Source organism: Populus trichocarpa, chromosome 18 (genome assembly GCF_000002775.5).
Source record: "Populus trichocarpa isolate Nisqually-1 chromosome 18, P.trichocarpa_v4.1, whole genome shotgun sequence".
NCBI lineage: Eukaryota > Viridiplantae > Streptophyta > Magnoliopsida > Malpighiales > Salicaceae > Populus > Populus trichocarpa.
In genome coordinates, this window is record NC_037302.2 from 16,183,149 (window position 1) to 16,200,145 (window position 16,997).

Sequence of the window (16,997 nt, forward strand, 5' to 3'; positions counted from 1 at the left end):
AGTAGAGGATAAGGTCAACATGGACAGCCGTCCTAGATAAATCTGCAAGATGCATTTGACATAATAGAAGTATCCAATAAAGTCCATCTCAAGTTTAGAGTATGCCCAGGTAACTGTTGTCTCCTTTAACAATCCTTTGTTCCGTTACATATGTTGGGAAAAAAAAAAAAGATCGTTGCAAATTATTAAGGTTGCCGTCTAACTTCGAGGAAACATGCCTTTCCTGGCCCCCATTTCTACCTATCTTTGAGCTCCTGCTCAAATTGGAGCAATTTTTCACGGACAGGCTGTAAAAACAGCTTCAAATTCTGACTGATCTGTAGCATATCTTGCCGTGAGAGATCCTTCTCGTCGCTAAGCCGTACTTGCATCTAGAATAGCAAGACCAAGAGTTTAAAATTAATCATTGTAAAAAAAAAAAGAACTGAAATTAATCATTAGGCAGTCTATTTAAAGATAAGAGCAGACTGACAGGCTAGCACAAATATCCATACAGATGAAAACACAGAGAAATGGTTTGATCAACTACAATTGCCACAGATTAGTAAGTTTATGGGCTATTTGACCTTTTGACAGCCATTTATCACTGTCCATACAAGCAACCAATAGCTGTAGGAATCACTCTATTACCACATTATTAAATAAAAGACAGATATTTTCTCATCTTTTAGAGAATCTGTTATTTTGATGAGAAGATGATGGAGCAAGCAGCAGGGAGATGCACATCTTTTTTCAGAGGTCATCCTAAATTTCCCAATATTTTCCTGTCAATTCCATCTAGATTTCATTTTATACTCAACACATTTGAGTGGAAATATAGGACCTACCTGCAGGTCATCCAGCTCACCAAATGAAAACTCCGGAAAATCCAAGTGGCCCTTTACCATCCTTTTCTCCTCTTTGACAATCCATTCCCCTAATCCCATTGACATACCAATTCTTTTAGGATAGGGTAAATAGATGAAGGAGGGAAAGCAGGCAGTTTAAGTGACACCAGGTTACCTTTAATTTTCAGTGTCAATTCATAGGTATATCCAACAAGTTTCTTGTTCCTCACAATTACCAAGAATGCCTGCTCACACAAGTAATAACCATCAGTAGGGAAATAAATTTCCCATGCATATCATATACACGTCATAATGAGAAAACGATAATATCATCTGTAAAACAAAACGGTGTGTTTGTGGAGATCAAAGTATTCTGAAATGAAATATTTGTGCAAGACCTCTTGCTAAATAATAATGAGAAATCAAAGTAAAATAGCAAGAAAAAGCACTAGAAATAATGTGAATCAGAACAAGAGTTTGAATTTAATAGGGCAAATTTACATGTGAGTGCATCAGATGATAAGACAGGTAACCAATTATCTCACATTTTTTTTCTGATGTTCAGTCCAATTTCGATCTGCACTAGAGTGTACTAGAACTTCTGGTTTGCTTTTTCCTAATATTTGGCATCTATAGGACAATTCAAAGGCAAAACACAGAGATTCACAAGAATCAATCAACTTCAAAAACTATGAGGTTAAATAGAAAGCATATTGCAAGATACACAAGTCATGTCATTTCACATGTTTCCCCAGATAAAAACAAAGGAGGAATCATATAGTCAAGAGTAAATTGGAGTAGCTCAAAGTGTCAACTTTTCGTTACATGCTCATATGAAGTCTGGAATTGTTAAAAAGAAGGAAATATGGATATCTCAACTCCTCTAAGACTTTTAGTGTTTTTTAATACCTAGAGAGGGCCTGTCTAAAGTAGGAATTCCTTATGACCAGTAACTTCTATAAAAGAGGCAAATCTCATAGAACTGACTCTTAACTAAGGAAGCAGCAGCTGAATCAATCAATCATCTATTGCTACACTAAGTGGGTGGGCTAGAAGTTGTTGCTATTTAGTGCGTAGAGTATCAAAGGCAGGTTTGATTGAGGTGAAAATTTGGATGCCAGACGAAGGCGTCACTTCTGCTTAAGCAGAAACGATAAACAGCCCTTTGGATCACTAACTACGTTTTTAAGAACATTTCTGGAAAAGCATTCATGGGAAAACAAACTTCTCTCGCCCATTTCAAAGATAATGGAGTCTCAATTCAAAAAAGCAATACACAGTAGCAGCAGACAAGATAACCCTTTTATTAATGAGGGGAAATTTCGAGACTTCAATCGATCATTTACTTTGGTTGTAAATTCTGTATATGTTACATACTAAAGGTTCTGGTTTTTTGACCTTTCAACATGCATCATGCAACATGGTGTTGATCTAGTCTAAACACTCCATCTTTACAAATTAAAGTTAAACAAGAAGAAGAAGAAGAAGAAGAAGAAGAAGAAGAAAGAACTTACATCACCAGAACATTTCGACACTTTTGCTATTTGTGCTTTGCCACCAGAGAACTCCAAGGAGCCCACCGACACGATCAGTTCCTACAATAAAGGAAAAATCAGAGGCGCGGAATAAATAATGTGGGATAAAAAGAGAGTAAATGACAGACCTTGATCCGATGGGTGGCCCAATTATTAAGATTTTTCTTCTCCCATGTTCCAGCCTGCAATTTATTAATTTTTATTTTGTTTCGGATAAAAGAAGAGAGGGAGAAGGAAAAAGGATAGGTGTGGGTACCGTATTCCAGACAGAACCGAGGGAGTTCGGTTGAGAAAGAAGGTGCTGAGGGGAGAGCTTCTTAGGAAGAGAAAGAGGAGCTGCGTCAGCTGTTGCTTCCCTCACCCAATACCTATATGACCCTCCTCCTCCATTCTCTCTCTCTCTCCCCCTCTCTCTCTATAAATAATCAATCAAATACCATATAGTAATTTACCTGACAGACCGAAATAAATAAAGAAAGAAAGAGATCAAATTGATACTTAAAAAAAAAAAAATTGGACTGGTAGAAGGATCAATAACAACCAATTGTTTAGAAAACAATCAATCAAAATCAGATATAAATGGCGGAGGAGCAAAAGGAGAGGCTGCTAATGCTGCTGCTGGCTACCCATAGGAGGAGGAGAAAAAGTCTCTGGTCGTCGTCTTGACCTCTTTTTGACATTATTATTATTATATTTAAAAAATGATTAATTAATTGATAGCAATGATACATTAATCAACTCGATAGAAAGTAGTAGCAGACCGGGGAATCTCGGCCAGAGATACCCCCCCCTCCCCATCTCATCGTTGAAGATTGTTTAAGCTCGTTTATGTGAGAAAATAAATAAGATGGTAAAGCAGGTAGAACCGTAGAAGCTCAAAGTGTGATGAACTAGCTAGGGCGATTAACTAATAATCCTTGTAGTCCTCCAAGAATCTCTCGTTGTGAAGAAGGACTATCCTATCCTAATGGTATTCCTATTAAAATTAAAAATTAAAAAAAATATACAAATCATAATTCACTGTAATAATATAATTACCGTGTATTTCTTCTTCTCCTTCTACTCACTTTTTTTTAATTCAATTTACTTCTTAGTTTTTTATTTTATTTTCATTTAATTTTTAAATTAAATTAAATTTTTATTATTTTTATTATTGTTTTTTTTTATTTTTTAATTAAATTTTATTTTCAATTCCATCCCTTAACATTTAATTTTAAATTATTTTTATATCAATTATAATTCTCATTGTTTTTATTGTTATTTTTTTTTGTTTCATATCATTTTTTTATTTTTTTAATTTCATTCCTTAATATTTTATAAATTTAGAATTTTACTTCGTTATTTTTTAGAGTTTATATTATATGGGGTTAGTCTCAGACTCATGTCTATTTCTATGTTTTTTTTTTTAAATTATATTTTTATAAATTTTATCTTTAACATTTGATTTATGAGAAATTGATCTTGTGGTTATTTTCTCTTTTTAATTTTATAGGGTTATCGCAATTCTATGATTATGATCGCATGTTAATCTACAATAACTTATATTTTTTTTGTTGACGTCGCATCCACATCCAAATGAATCCACATCACATGCACTGCACCATCAACAAGACAAGATAACAACAACCCTTTCTCTGCTGTCTTAAGTTTGACCACACGTTTCATGTTTTCAGTTCACACCCCATCGAATCATCTGTCTCATGTTTATAATATCATCTTTCTTTCTCTCCCATGTCTCGCGTCAAAGTCAAGACAATAATCAAACAGCGCTCTCTTTTCCCCCCTCCCTTTCCTTACTCCACGCTCATCATCATCATCTCCTCCTCCTCCTCCTCCTTCTTACCATACAATTAAGAAGCTTTTTAACGTACTGCCTCCTGTATACTTATATTTCTTCATAAATTAATTCATTGCAAGAGATCAGGCTATCTTGCACACTTCCTAAAGCTATGCCCGTTAATTACCAGCCAGTTGTAGATGATGAGACCTCCATCCCCACCACCAGCAGCAGCAGGGTATAATATATGTATATTTGTAATTAATTTAACGTCATGAAATCTTCAATATTGTGATTAATTAATTAATTCTTAATATTTGTCTTATTTCTTGTATACACGTACACACACACACACACACACACACACACACACACGCACATAGATGGATGATGAGGACCAGCTGGTGTACACTCTGGATGATGCCCTCGCTTCTGCGGGCTTTGGAAAATTCCAGTTTCTGGTGCTTGCTTATGCCGGTCTTGGTTGGTTTGCTGAAGCCATGGAAATTATGATCCTTTCCTTTGTGGGTCCTGCTGTCAAGTCCCAGTGGAATCTCTCCTCTACCCAGGAGAGTTTGCTCTCTACGGTTGTTTTTGCTGGCATGCTTGTTGGAGCTTATTCTTGGGGCCTTTTTTCTGATTACTGTGGAAGAAGGCAAGTCCATCTACATATTTTATTTCATATGCCTATTGCCCCGTTGATAATGAATCTGTCTCTCCATTTGTAAACTTGTATCCGTATAGCTTTGCAAATTAATTGCTGAAAACTTCATAAATTAATTGCAGAAAACTTTATAAATTAATTGCAGAAAACTAGCCATTTTTCTACTTCTGGCAATATAATTTATGATGCCTTTACTTCTGTCGCTCATGGGCATATTACGTTATTAAAGATGCTTTCTTTTAGTGAGAATCTAATCTAGTTCCATTCATCATTAATATTGAGTTCACCACTTTTCAAATAGAAAGATCTTCAATTTCCACTGCTCAGTTTTCAATAGCTTCTGTGACAATTCAAGGGTTCATTGTGTAGCACAAATCATATTCCTTTATGTCAAACCTGGTGCGTGTGTGTGTATCTTGATCTTATCTAGTTTTTCTAATTCCATTTTCTGTTTCCAGAAAGGGTTTCCTAGGAATAACTATTATAACCAGTGCAGCTGGATTTTTGAGTACTTTCTCCCCGAATTATGTATCATTGTTGATTCTCCGTTGTTTGGTTGGGGTTGGCCTGGGTGGTGGACCTGTATTTTCCTCCTGGTTTCTAGAGTTTGTTCCGGCTTCACATAGAGGCACCTGGATGGTTGTCTTCTCAACTTTCTGGACATTCGGAACCATTTTTGAGGCTGCACTTGCATGGGTACTGTGTTCTATTTTCTCACTACTACAACTACTGTCCAAGCTGTTGTTGCTTCTTCATTTTATTTCTTTGAAGTTTTATTTGACTATCTGAACAAGGTGATTGATATGAATATGGCATTTGCTTTCGCACTCTGATTTGAGAAAAAGGTGTTGCTCTTTAATTTTGTTGAATGTTGAATTCAGTTCCGGTCGTAAGAGAAGAAAGATAATCTGCTTTGTATTCTCCTTCTTTCTTTCTTTTTTGTTTGAACTTCTGTTGCAGGGGTTGTGCACTTTTTCTCTCTTACTCTTTTGCCTTTTCCATTCTGGTTTTTTGACAGATTTTTCCGTATATGATAAAAGTTTTTGAGGGTTAGGTTGTCAAAAAGAGATTTAAGGCAGAGACTCGAAACTTGATGAGTGAGTTTTCAACTGTTGGAACGTTAGGTTTATTCATCCAAGACTTCTAAACTCGACCACTCAAGGAATTGGAGACTCCTGATATGCTTTAGTTTCAATTTACTTTTATCTTATTCCTTGTAAACATTCTCTCTGTTCTTAACGTCTGAAATTCTTTAGTGTCCTTGCAGGGGACTCTTGTCTGCTTATTTAGAATCTCCCTTTTTGAACCAGAAAAGTTGCAGAAAAACACATAACCTTACTCTTCATCTTCCATGGTGGTATATGACAGCTGCCTTTTTTCTTCCATACTAATTCATTGATCTGTTAGTATGCACCTCTTGAAGTTATATTAGTTATTATCCTTGTGCTTTCTGTCCAATGTTTTTCAAATGACATCTTTTTACTGCAAAAAAAAACTGTTCTTATTGAGTATTTTTCTTAAGGTAACTGTATTTCTGTACTTATTGCAGATTGTCTTGCCTAGATTGAATTGGAGGTGGCTACTTGCATTCTCCTCTTTACCATCTATTGCCCAGCTTTTCTTTTATTGGATAGTACCAGAGTCTCCAAGGTACCTGTCCATGAAAGGAAGAATAACGGAGGCACATAATATTCTGGAGAAGATAGCTCAGCTGAACCAATCAAAACTTCCTCCTGGAATGCTTGTTTCTGATAGTACAATTGGACTGGATGAAGAATCTGCCCCGTCAAAATATACACCTCTACTCTCCTCAACTAGAAATCTGGTTTCAGATTTTAAATCAGGCTTCTCATCATTTGTTATGCTTTTCTCATCAAAGTTAATTCGAACAACACTTCTTTTGTGGTTGTTATTCTTTGGAAATGCATTCTCATATTATGGTATCATATTGTTGACTTCAGAGCTAAGTAGTGAGGAAGGAAAATGTTCCTCAACTGTCTTGCGGTCAGAAAATCTCCAGGATGACAGCCTCTACATAAATGTATTTATTACTAGTTTGGCAGGTATTGCATGCCTAGTAAACTTTCTCTGCACTTAATGTTGAGATTTGAAAATTGTTCTACAACATGAAGTAATTACCTCTTACCTTTAAATTTTTATATAGTATTATCATTTTAAGGAATAATGATCTGGTAAATCTTTTCTTAAAAATTTATGTTGTAGAGCTTCCTGGGATTCTTTTATCAGCCATTATTGTGGATAGATTTGGCCGCAAGCTTTCAATGGCATTCATGTTTGTCTTAGCTTGTATTTTCCTCCTACCCCTGGTTTTCCATCAGCATGCGACTTTGACAACAGCATTGTTATTTGGAGCTCGCATGTGTGCCATAGGAACCTTCACAGTTGCTGCAATATATGCCCCAGAGGTAAGTCCTGGAATACTCCTCAATTTTTTTTGAAGACCTTTTATTCAAAGCAGTGGTTGACTGCTTGAAGATGTACTTCTGTTTTTTTTTTTTTTAATTTTTTTTTAATGAATAATTGCTTAAATATTCCCCACCTTCATCTTTTTTTCTGATCAGGATCAATAATCTTTTCTATTGAAACCAACTTGAGGGAGGTAGTTTTTAGATGGGAAACATGATAATGCATTTGTTAGAAAATGCAAGTTTCTGGAATCCCTTTCTCATCACCCTTGTTCTCTCTGTTCTTGTTGCTTATTTTTCTTGCTAATAAAACCATAGATTGATCAATCGGCAATTGGCGAATATAGGAATATGGTTAAGAATATAATCCACTCTCTTCTCTGCTAAGATTGGCTAGTAGAAATATACATCCTTGTCTCTTTTCATGCTAATCTTGAATGTTTCCTCTATTTTATTTATATACGGGAATGATTCTGGAGTCTTTTGGGAGTGAATAACTCATCATAGTCAGTCAGCATACAAAATGAATTGCTACTGCTCTTAAAAAGATGCTGTTTTGAATTCTACGAAATTGATCCGTTTCTTGTCCATCGTCAAGCTGCCGCATCCTTTGAATTGATCCTTCATTATTCTATCTTGAATCCATTAATAGGAATAATATGTCATTGCATTTGGAAGGTGATTTTGTTGTAACCCTGTCTTCATTAGAATTAGCCAATAACATGGTCATGACCCATGGAAGTTGGTTACTTTTCCATTGTGCTTAATGCCATTCCGATTTGCTTCAAGCGCCTTTAAGTTGACCTTTGAACTGGTTTTAAATAATTTATTTGTGGTAATTTCCTTTTTCCCTAGGTGTATCCAACGGTTATTAGGGCAACTGGGGCAGGAGTTGCAAATGCTGTAGGGAGGATTGGTGGCATGGTATGCCCTCTTGTGGCAGTTGGACTAGTGGCGGGTTGCCATCTTAAGGAAGCTATCATTTTGTTCGAGGTTGTGATTGTTATTTCAGTAGTCTGTGTCCTGCTCTTCCCATTTGAGACCAGTGGGCGGGAATTGAGTGACAGTTTAGCTGCATCTGATCCAAAACAAGTAGTTGTTGGGTAGCAAATTTATACCCATTCAAGCATAGTGAAAACTAGATGTATTTTCTTGTATTTGCTATTTGATTGTTTAGAACAGGAAGTCCATGTATCAGATCACGGTTCTGCCAAATTGGCTGTGTCTAGGAAGGGAGAACAAATGCTAATCCTTTAACATAGATAAATATGTATGCCTATTCCCTCGTCGCGCAAGGTTGATTTAAGTATGTATAGCAGAGTACGAGGCGACATGTATCATTTACTTCCTTGCCTTACAAGTTCAAATTCAGGAGTTGAATTCTTTTTCATTTCTCCTCTCATTGAACATCTATGGAACGAGAGCAACAAGCTCTAAAATGACAAGTCTCTAGCTATAAAACATCAAAATATATATATTGACTTAAATCACTGTAACCCGTCGTGATTAGCTTTGTCTATCAATGAATCTTGCACGGTAATATCATGCTTTTCAATTTTTAACGGTGTTGTTGCATAATTTTTCATGTGATGATCAAGGAACGGGTTGATGAAGTCTCATGTAAGTTGAAAACAAAGAAATTTGGATGAAAAGGCCCTCTCAGAAGTGGACAAAAAAAGTTGTCTTCACTTATATTTCCAGGGGTGCTAAACAGCACTATCCTGCTTTTCCTGATATAGAGTGCTCAAAGTTACTACATCAGATCGTACTGAGTTGGCTAGCTCGGTAATGGTGCATGCCCTTGGACACGGCTAGCTTAACTTCTGGGACCCAGACAGCACCCTTCCAACTTTGGAGCTCAACGATGCTTGTGATTTATTATGTGGTTATTAGGGGAAGGTATGGGTTGTTATTGTGGAGCAGATGGAGCAGCTGATGCCTGTTATTACCTTGTCTGCAAGATTAACATGCAGTGCAAAATCAGGCAATCCACTTCATCTTTAATTTCTTCCTTGTGGGTGTCAGCACATGAATCAGTAACTGGCCGCACCAGCCTTTCTCATATTCTGAAGTTGACTACACACTTAAGTTTCAATTTCTCTAGGCTTTCTACGTGATCCACGGCTTTCAGACTCTCACGCCTGCCTGCATCAAAATCTCTTAGATTCCAGCTCCTAGCGGGTGAAGAAGAATCTATTAGGTCATAGGTGGTACGCTACCATTAATTGCCAATTAATCACCTTGTTGAGTTACTTTTATGTGATTTCCCAGAGATCAAGGAGTCTGGCCGATCGATGCTCTTAATTAATTTGCAGGTCTAAATTTTGATATGCTTGCTGCCTACGTGGGCATCATATGAAGTGTGTTAAATTTAATGCCGAGTAGACCAGTCGTGGAATTAACCATTGGGAGAGTGTCAGAAATTCAGAATAGTCACACTAATAGAAGAGAGGATGCAGTAAAGAGAGCAAAAACAATTGGTTAACAGCCTGCAAAAACACCATGAACCATGCATTTTCAGTGTCTGGTCATTTTAATATATGTTTTTCAAAAGAAAAATTCTAGTTTCTCTTATCTTTTTGGGTTATTCCAACCGAAATTGCTTCAGTGCAGGCTTAACGTTCTTTCCTGCCAAAAGTGGTTTATCTGCAGGCTTAAGAAAAGGTATTTGTTCATAGTTATATTTGCAAAATGTTCATAACATATATATGTATCATATGCTCTAAACATACCTTGTTCACAGTTGTTTTTCTTCCCTTTTCATGTTCTTTTTTTCGATTATCGAGATCGGCACTGGTTGTGTGGTACTGTAGTTATTGCAGAAGGATTGAATGGTCGGATATGGATATGTTGATTTGGATTACGTACAAAGCTTATCATATACATTTTTGAATCAAATGTACAGGTCAAAGCTCAAGAAGAAGAGGCCTGGCTGTGTCAAATAATATATATGAAAAAACTGGACGTAACTTTTGATTAGATCATTCAGGAAATTCTACAAGTTCAATGATGGATTAGCTCATTGTGACTAGTTCGTGGTATGGAAAGCTTTTAAATTAAGCTTAGAATATGCTTTTTTGTCAGTCTTATTATTTTCTTATTTAATTTCCTATTAAGGTTCCTCTTCCATTTTGATTTGGTCCGTTGCAGATCTATTTAAGCTACCGTAATCTTCTCTTAATTCAGATGAGAAATGAAGTACGGGCAGGGTTCTTGTTTTTTACCATTTTCGTGAATTCTATACTCTTTTCGTCTTCCTCAAAAACTTGTCTACACCAAGAAATTATAGAAACTGTACGTTGTTACTCATCTTCTAGTTCTACTTCTTCTCAAATACTCAATTTCCTCCGTCCGACAAAATCAATCACTCGACACCGAAGCTTTCGCATTTTTATACAGAGAATTTGAGAGGAGCGAAACGGGTTTTTCTTGTATACCAAAAAAATGTTATTTGTTTGTGTTTTAAAAATATATTTTTTTTAAATATCATTTTAATATTTTTTTAAATAAAAAACATTTTAAAAAATAACTCCAATCATACCACAAAACACTCTCAACGTGGGATCGATGAACTGTTACTGATCTGTTTATGGGTACGTGGAGCAACTAGCTGATGATGAGATCCACTTGTCTGCTCTTGCCTATACTCCTACTTTGGCCACACCAACCATGCCTTCGCTTTCTCATTTTCCATGTTTAACTATGTATTTCGATTACTTCTATATTACCAAACTCGTACTATATATATATATATATATATATATATGTTCTTATATCCTCTTCTTTTCAACTGAAAGAGTCATCCTGTCCTGTCCAGCTACATATGCCGCAGTCCACTCCACACAAATTATCGATTTTTCCCTTCTTTTCAGCCGAAAGAGTCATCCTGTCCTGTCCAGGTACTGGACAATTGTAATGGTAACAACCGTATATATGTTAGCGCAAAGAAGACTATCATTTCCTAGTTTCAGGTTAGTTCATATTTTCTTGATTATATGTTCTCATGCGCAGCTCAGCTCCATTTATGCATCTTCCAAGGAAGTATCAAGCAGTATTAGTGTTTCGTGTTGTTTGATTCGTGTCCATGTGTACCCAAGCAATTATTATTAACAAGTAAAGCTTCATAAACTTATATCCAGTTGGCCGCTTCTGTAAGGTATTCAGTCTCTTGTTTTTTTCAATGATTGATACTTCACTATTGATCTTCTTTCTTGAGTTGAAACTACAAGTAATTTGGTTTTTGACGTAAAAGCAGTGATATATAGCATCGATCTCTGACTGCTACGCCCATGAATGAGCCAGCTGAGACCTCCGTCAGGGTAAGCTTTGAGATTTCTTGATGATCATACAATCAATCTTGAAATTGAATATGTATAAAACATGATAATTTTTCGTTTGTTTGTTACCCTGTGGCCGTGACAATTTTTTGATTTCTTTGGTATGTTGTTGACCGGCCACCACATAGACGGACGGGGAAAACCTTGTATACACTGTGGATGAGGCTCTTGCTTCTGTGGGATTTGGGAAATTCCAAGGTCTCGTGCTTGTTTATGCTGGACTTGCTTGGTTTGCATACGCAATGGAAGTTATGATTCTCTCTTTTGTGGGACCGGCGGTCAAGTCCCAGTGGGATCTCTCATCAAGCCAAGAGAGTCTGCTATCAACTGCTGTTTTTGGTGGCATGCTTATTGGATCATTTTTTTGGGGACTCGTTTCAGATCATCATGGAAGGAGGCAAACCATCATTTCCCCCCTTATTCCTTGCATTAATTATATGCTGTGCCTTGTCAATAATCTTCACTGTTTCCTTGACGTGTAAAGTTAAGAATCCTTCATAATGTCTGTATGGATATATTTGTGTATATTGTATAGCTTCAGGAATTTGGAAAAAACTTGCACAAACTTTTCTGATGCTTCTATGGTAGATCTTTCTCTATTTAAGGTTTTAGGTTGACAAAATCTGCTCTTTCGAAGTTCCAATTACACAGTTTTGCAATATTTTGGTGGTTTTCCTATTATTTTTGGCTGTCTTGTTCGCTTCCAATTTAAAGTTTATGAAGTGCAAATGATTTCCAAATAGGCAAACTGGCAAGTATTCTGTAAATACCCTTCTCATTACATCATCAAAGCTAAAGATCAAGTTTCCATCAAGTGTTGATCCCTTCTGCTAAAGATGTTGCTGTACAAATACGATGTTTTTCTTTGAAACCATCCGTTTGAATTTGAATCTTTGCACTGGACTCTTACAAACCCATGGTTAAATATTTTACCTCATCTTACAAGTTGTTTTAGTTCCATTTGGTCTTTCCAGGAAGGGTTTCCTAGGAGCAACTCTTCTGACTTGTGGAGCTGGATTGTTGAGTGCTTTCTCCCCAAATTATGCATCTCTGGTGATTCTTCGTTGTTTGGTTGGCTCCGGGCTGGGTGGTGGAAGTGTATTCAGCTCCTGGATTCTAGAGTTTGTTCCTGCTTCACATAGAGGAAAAAGGATGCTTCTACTCTCATGGTTCTGGGCATTTGGGACAATTTTTGAGGCTTTACTTGCATGGGTGTGTACCATTTCCTGAATTCTGAACAAAAAAAGTAGCTGAAAAAAACTTGATTTTATCATAAACGCTCTTGGTAGCAAGTGTTAAAGGCCATTTTTCCTCATCATTATCTGATATTTTGGTACATTGCTCGGCTAATATTACATTACAGTGTCTGCACAAGCTGGGCAGCATGGGGCATGCTAAAATTGCACAAAACTCATAAGAGAGGACAAGTTCAGATATTAAAGTCATTTATGCTTCACATGTCTTATCACCCGGGGAATTCTTTTCTTCATAATTAATTGTATTTCTGTAATTCTTGCAGATGGTAATGCCAAGGTTGAGTTGGAGATGGCTACTCGCAGTATCCTGTTTACCAGCATTTGCCCTGCTTCTCTTTTATTCTCATGTACCAGAATCTCCAAGGTATCTATGCATGAAAGGCAGAATAAATGATGCATATAATATTCTGGAGAAAATAGCTCTGCTCAACCAATCAAAACTCCCTCCCGGAGAGCTTGTTCCTGATAGTACAATTGGACTGGATGAAGAATCTGCAACATCAGAATATACCCCTCTCCTCTCCACCACTGAAAAAATGGATTTGGATTTTAGATCAGGATTCCAATCATTTCTTATGCTTTTCTCATCAAAACTAATCCGAACAACACTTCTTCTCTGGGAGTTACTCTTTGGAAATGTATTCTCATATTATGGTATCATATTGCTGACTTCAGAGCTAAGTAGTGGGCAAAGCAGATGTGGCTCAAATCTCTTGAAATCAGAAAATCCTGACAGCCTCTACATAAATGTATTTATTTCTAATTTGGCAGGTATTGCATGCCTACTCTCTTCATCTCTATGCAATTAATGTTTGACATTTTGAGAATTGTTCTGCAATGTGATATATACTATATATCTCGTCTCTAACTTTCTTGTACAGTTACCAAATTAAGCAATGCATAATAACATGTTTTCTTATAAATCTATACTATTGTAGAGCTTCCTGGGATTCTTTTGTCAGCAACTATTGTAGATAGAATTGGCCGCAAGCTTACGGTAGCTTTTACGTTTGTCTTGGCTGGTATCTTCCTTTTACCTCTGGTTTACCATCAGTCTGCAACATTAACGATGTCATTCTTGTTTGGAGCTCGAATGAGTACCAAAGCAGCCTACTCAGTTGCTACAATATATGTTCAGGAGGTAAGCCCTATAATACTTTGTTCAGGGCATTTTATCCGTAGCAAGATGTTGACTCGGTAAAATGTTCCCATCATCTCAGTCTTAACTTCCGTGATCATTTTTCTTTTGACTTTGACTCCAAAATGCATTTGTTAGAAACCTCTGCACACACATCTGAGGGGCAGGGAGAATTGGTTCTGAATAATTGATTTATACTAGTATCGTTTCCATCTAGTTATATCCGACATCCGTCAGGGCAACAGGTGCTGGAGCTGCGAATGCTGCGGGGAAGGTTGGTGGCATGATATGTCCTCTTGTGGCGGTTGGCCTGGTGACTAGCTGCCAGATTACAGAAGCCATCATCCTGTTTGAGGTCCTGATGGCTATTTCAGCAGTCTGTGTCATGTTCATCCCAGTTGATACCAAGGGACAGAAATTGTGCGACAGCATAGATGTATCTGATTCAAAACAGGTTGTCGTTGGGCAGTAAATTCTACCCCTTCAACCATTGTAGAAAAGAAATGTATTTTGATTCCTTACAGTAGATAAATATCTGCCAACTCATTGCATGCCCTAGGTTGATTCTGACCCTAGCAGAACGCTGATTGACATAATTTTCTTTTCCGAAGTTCAAGTCTCAGGAGTTGAAAATGTTCATCTCTTCTGCCGTTGAATACCTTTTGAGCTAAAGCAGCAAAAACTGTCATGACAAGTCTCCAAGGACTTGCGATCCTGCTCTTCCGAGTTTCTTAAATATTGCAAAAGCAGTCGTCTAAAGATCTTTGACTTGTTCGGCGATGTTTTCTAACCTTCCATTTTCTCATGTTTGATTACACATTAAAATAATTACCAAAAAATAATTAATAGACAAAATTGCCAAAACCTTCGCCATTGAAACTCATGCCGTCACCTCCTCACTTCATTAGTTTCATCTTCGTGGACGCAGAAAAGGGAAAATAAACATTAACAATGCGCTGCTCAAACTTTTTACACATCACGAAACTGTGCTCCAAAATTTCTCATCTACCAAAAATACAAAATGATGTAAGCCTGTAAACAAGTAGTGCAAAGCTAAACACAACCAATGCCATAGACCAAGTAATACTGTGTACTATTTTCTTCTCTTGTGGAGGCAGGACTGCTTATAAAAACTTAGACAAGCTAAATCGATACAGTCAAGGATAAAATAACTAATCACAGCCAAAAAAGGATGCACCCCGCTATAAACTTATGGTCTTGCTGTTTGTTAAGATATACAATTGTACACCCGATTGCAATAAAATCAAATTCAGAACTCCTGCAGGTGAGAAAAAATAATAAGATTGAAAGAATTTATACCATGTTCTCTCCTCTTAAGACGAATCAACAAAAAGGCCTTAACCCCAAACTAGCTGGAAGCAGCTAAATGAATCCTTCGGTGCCAAGCAGGGGATCATAAACCAGTCAGCAATTAGAGAAAACTTAAACAACTTATCCTTGCATCCTCTCTCACAACTTGAGACTTAAGCTGACGATATAATACACTCCAGGAAAACAAAAACAAAAAAAGATGGCAACAGAACACACAACATTTACAGCCCTCTGTTTAGTTGCCATGAAAAGGAAAAAAAATTCAGTATTACATGAATGTAAGGTTCATATTTTTCAAGTCCCAAGAAAAAAAAGAAGAGAGAGTAAGAGTGAAGAAACAAGAATGTAACACACTTTGGTATGGAAAAAAAGAAAAGCAATATGAAAATTATAATAGAATTCTTCTAATACTATAAAAATTGACCAGCATTCCAGCTTTTGGACCAAGAGCATCCTTAGTGAATGACCCGCGCAAAATTTTTGAAATTTATCAAGACAATTCTTTGCTTAACTTGTTGTCATTTTGAGGTCAAGGCAGCAATACTCACAGACAATATTTTATTACGTGTTCCATCTAGCTGCATAAAATAAGCCTCAAGCAACATCTCCAAATCCTCTACACCATCGTCATCCAAAACGCCGCCAGTCACCATACTTGCACTCCGGTTAGAGCCAACTCGAGGGAGACGTGGTGTAGCAGGGGTTATGCTACCTGAAGCCACAGCTCCGACCAAGGAATCAGATTGCTGATTCTGAATCCATTTCCTCGTCGAATATAAATCTGCCATGTCTTCATTGTCATCTAATAGATGTTCAATCTCGTCCCTCACCTGATAATAGACAGACAAGTAATCATTGATGAGAGAATACAGAAAGTAAATTTAGAATCAGCATAACTGTAAACATCCTTCATGAAGTCTGTCAGTTTCATGTACAAAAACCGTTTTACTTCGCCATGCAATATTTAAGTGATAGATTTAAAAATAAGTTTGGAAAAAAATGATGTGCAAAATTTATTAGAGTTTTATGAACATTAAAGAGAACAAATATATTTTTCAAGACAATTTCTAGCAATGACAAGAATAGCGGAAACAAACTTCACTTTCATAAAGCTTCCATGCATTTGAGTAGATACAGGGAGTGAAGAAGATTGTACACACAAGTACATGGTCAAATAATTCCTACATTCCAGCTCCCAATTTCTTATCCATACAATCCGAGATTACAAATTCTATGATAATGGAAAAGAGATCTAACCATTTTAAATCCAAGTTCATATTGAAATAGAAAAAAGAAAAGAAAAGGATGGAATAATTAAAATTCATCGAGAAAGAAGATGCTGGATGCTTTCTTGATCTATCTTGTATATGTGTGCACACCTAGACTTACAATTCATTGAGAGGAAGGAGGATCTACTGGAAAAACTACTAAAGATTCCATTCAGAAATGACGAAACTATTGGAGCTTCCTAGCCGTAAGTGTCAGAGTCTCTTGTTTTAGGTTTATTTCTGTTAAACAACAATTCTCTTAGCTTTCGTGCAATCAGACTTTGCAAAGCTCTCTGCTATCTCTTGTTTTAGGTTTATTTCTGTTAAACAACAACTCTCTTGAAAAGTGACGTGTTTGTTTGGGTGTGTGATTGTGATTGTTTTTCAAAATATTTTTTATTTAGAAAAATGTGTCAATAATATTTTTTTATTTTTTA

General features: G+C 36.6%; 3 protein-coding genes across 4 annotated transcripts; 2 read left to right on the forward strand and 1 right to left on the reverse strand.

The window, feature by feature from the left end:
* Positions 1-33: 33 nt before the first annotated feature.
* On the reverse strand, positions 34-3,165 carry LOC18107902 (uncharacterized). The gene is made up of 7 exons (XM_052448889.1): positions 3,124-3,165; positions 2,619-2,771; positions 2,491-2,544; positions 2,342-2,422; positions 1,003-1,072; positions 828-916; positions 34-371 (listed from the first exon to the last, which is right to left on the reverse strand). Exons 1-7 carry the CDS (start codon positions 3,163-3,165, stop codon positions 237-239), a joined length of 624 nt encoding a protein of 207 aa, XP_052304849.1. The 3' UTR covers positions 34-236.
* Positions 3,166-4,035: 870 nt separating this feature from the next.
* LOC18107903 (organic cation/carnitine transporter 7) lies at positions 4,036-8,619 on the forward strand. The gene is made up of 6 exons (XM_052449004.1): positions 4,036-4,377; positions 4,523-4,798; positions 5,266-5,499; positions 6,353-6,866; positions 7,027-7,229; positions 8,085-8,619. Exons 1-6 carry the CDS (start codon positions 4,312-4,314, stop codon positions 8,334-8,336), a joined length of 1,545 nt encoding a protein of 514 aa, XP_052304964.1. The 5' UTR covers positions 4,036-4,311; the 3' UTR covers positions 8,337-8,619.
* A 2,068-nt stretch (positions 8,620-10,687) lies between these two features.
* On the forward strand, positions 10,688-14,731 carry LOC18107904 (organic cation/carnitine transporter 7). 2 transcript variants are annotated; one of them, XM_024589917.2, is made up of 7 exons: positions 10,688-11,385; positions 11,482-11,548; positions 11,695-11,963; positions 12,541-12,778; positions 13,086-13,593; positions 13,761-13,963; positions 14,178-14,731. In XM_024589917.2, the coding sequence occupies exons 2-7, from the start codon at positions 11,519-11,521 to the stop codon at positions 14,430-14,432; spliced, it is 1,503 nt and encodes a 500-aa protein (XP_024445685.1). In that variant the 5' UTR covers positions 10,688-11,385; positions 11,482-11,518; the 3' UTR covers positions 14,433-14,731. The 2 variants fall into 2 exon arrangements, with proteins under 2 accessions (XP_024445685.1, XP_024445684.1); XM_024589916.2 differs by having other exon boundaries at positions 10,696-11,385; positions 11,485-11,548.
* The last annotated feature ends 2,266 nt before the right edge of the window (positions 14,732-16,997 follow it).

Excerpts from the sequence above, each read along its gene's own strand:
- LOC18107902 (XM_052448889.1), bottom strand. The coding sequence starts at position 3,165 with ATGAGATGGGGAGGGGGGGGTATCTCTGGCCGAGATTCCCCG. Across the intron at positions 2,545-2,618 it reads TCGGTTCTGTCTGGAATACG|GCTGGAACATGGGAGAAGAA; the intron begins GTACCCACACCT and ends AATAAATTGCAG. Across the intron at positions 917-1,002 it reads ATTGACACTGAAAATTAAAG|GGGAATGGATTGTCAAAGAG; the intron begins GTAACCTGGTGT and ends CAATGGGATTAG.
- LOC18107903 (XM_052449004.1), top strand. The coding sequence starts at position 4,312 with ATGCCCGTTAATTACCAGCCAGTTGTAGATGATGAGACCTCCATCCCC. Across the intron at positions 4,378-4,522 it reads CCACCACCAGCAGCAGCAGG|ATGGATGATGAGGACCAGCT; the intron begins GTATAATATATG and ends ACACGCACATAG. Across the intron at positions 4,799-5,265 it reads ATTACTGTGGAAGAAGGCAA|GGTTTCCTAGGAATAACTAT; the intron begins GTCCATCTACAT and ends GTTTCCAGAAAG.
- LOC18107904 (XM_024589917.2), top strand. The coding sequence starts at position 11,519 with ATGAATGAGCCAGCTGAGACCTCCGTCAGG. Across the intron at positions 13,594-13,760 it reads ATTTATTTCTAATTTGGCAG|AGCTTCCTGGGATTCTTTTG; the intron begins GTATTGCATGCC and ends ATACTATTGTAG. Across the intron at positions 13,964-14,177 it reads CTACAATATATGTTCAGGAG|TTATATCCGACATCCGTCAG; the intron begins GTAAGCCCTATA and ends GTTTCCATCTAG.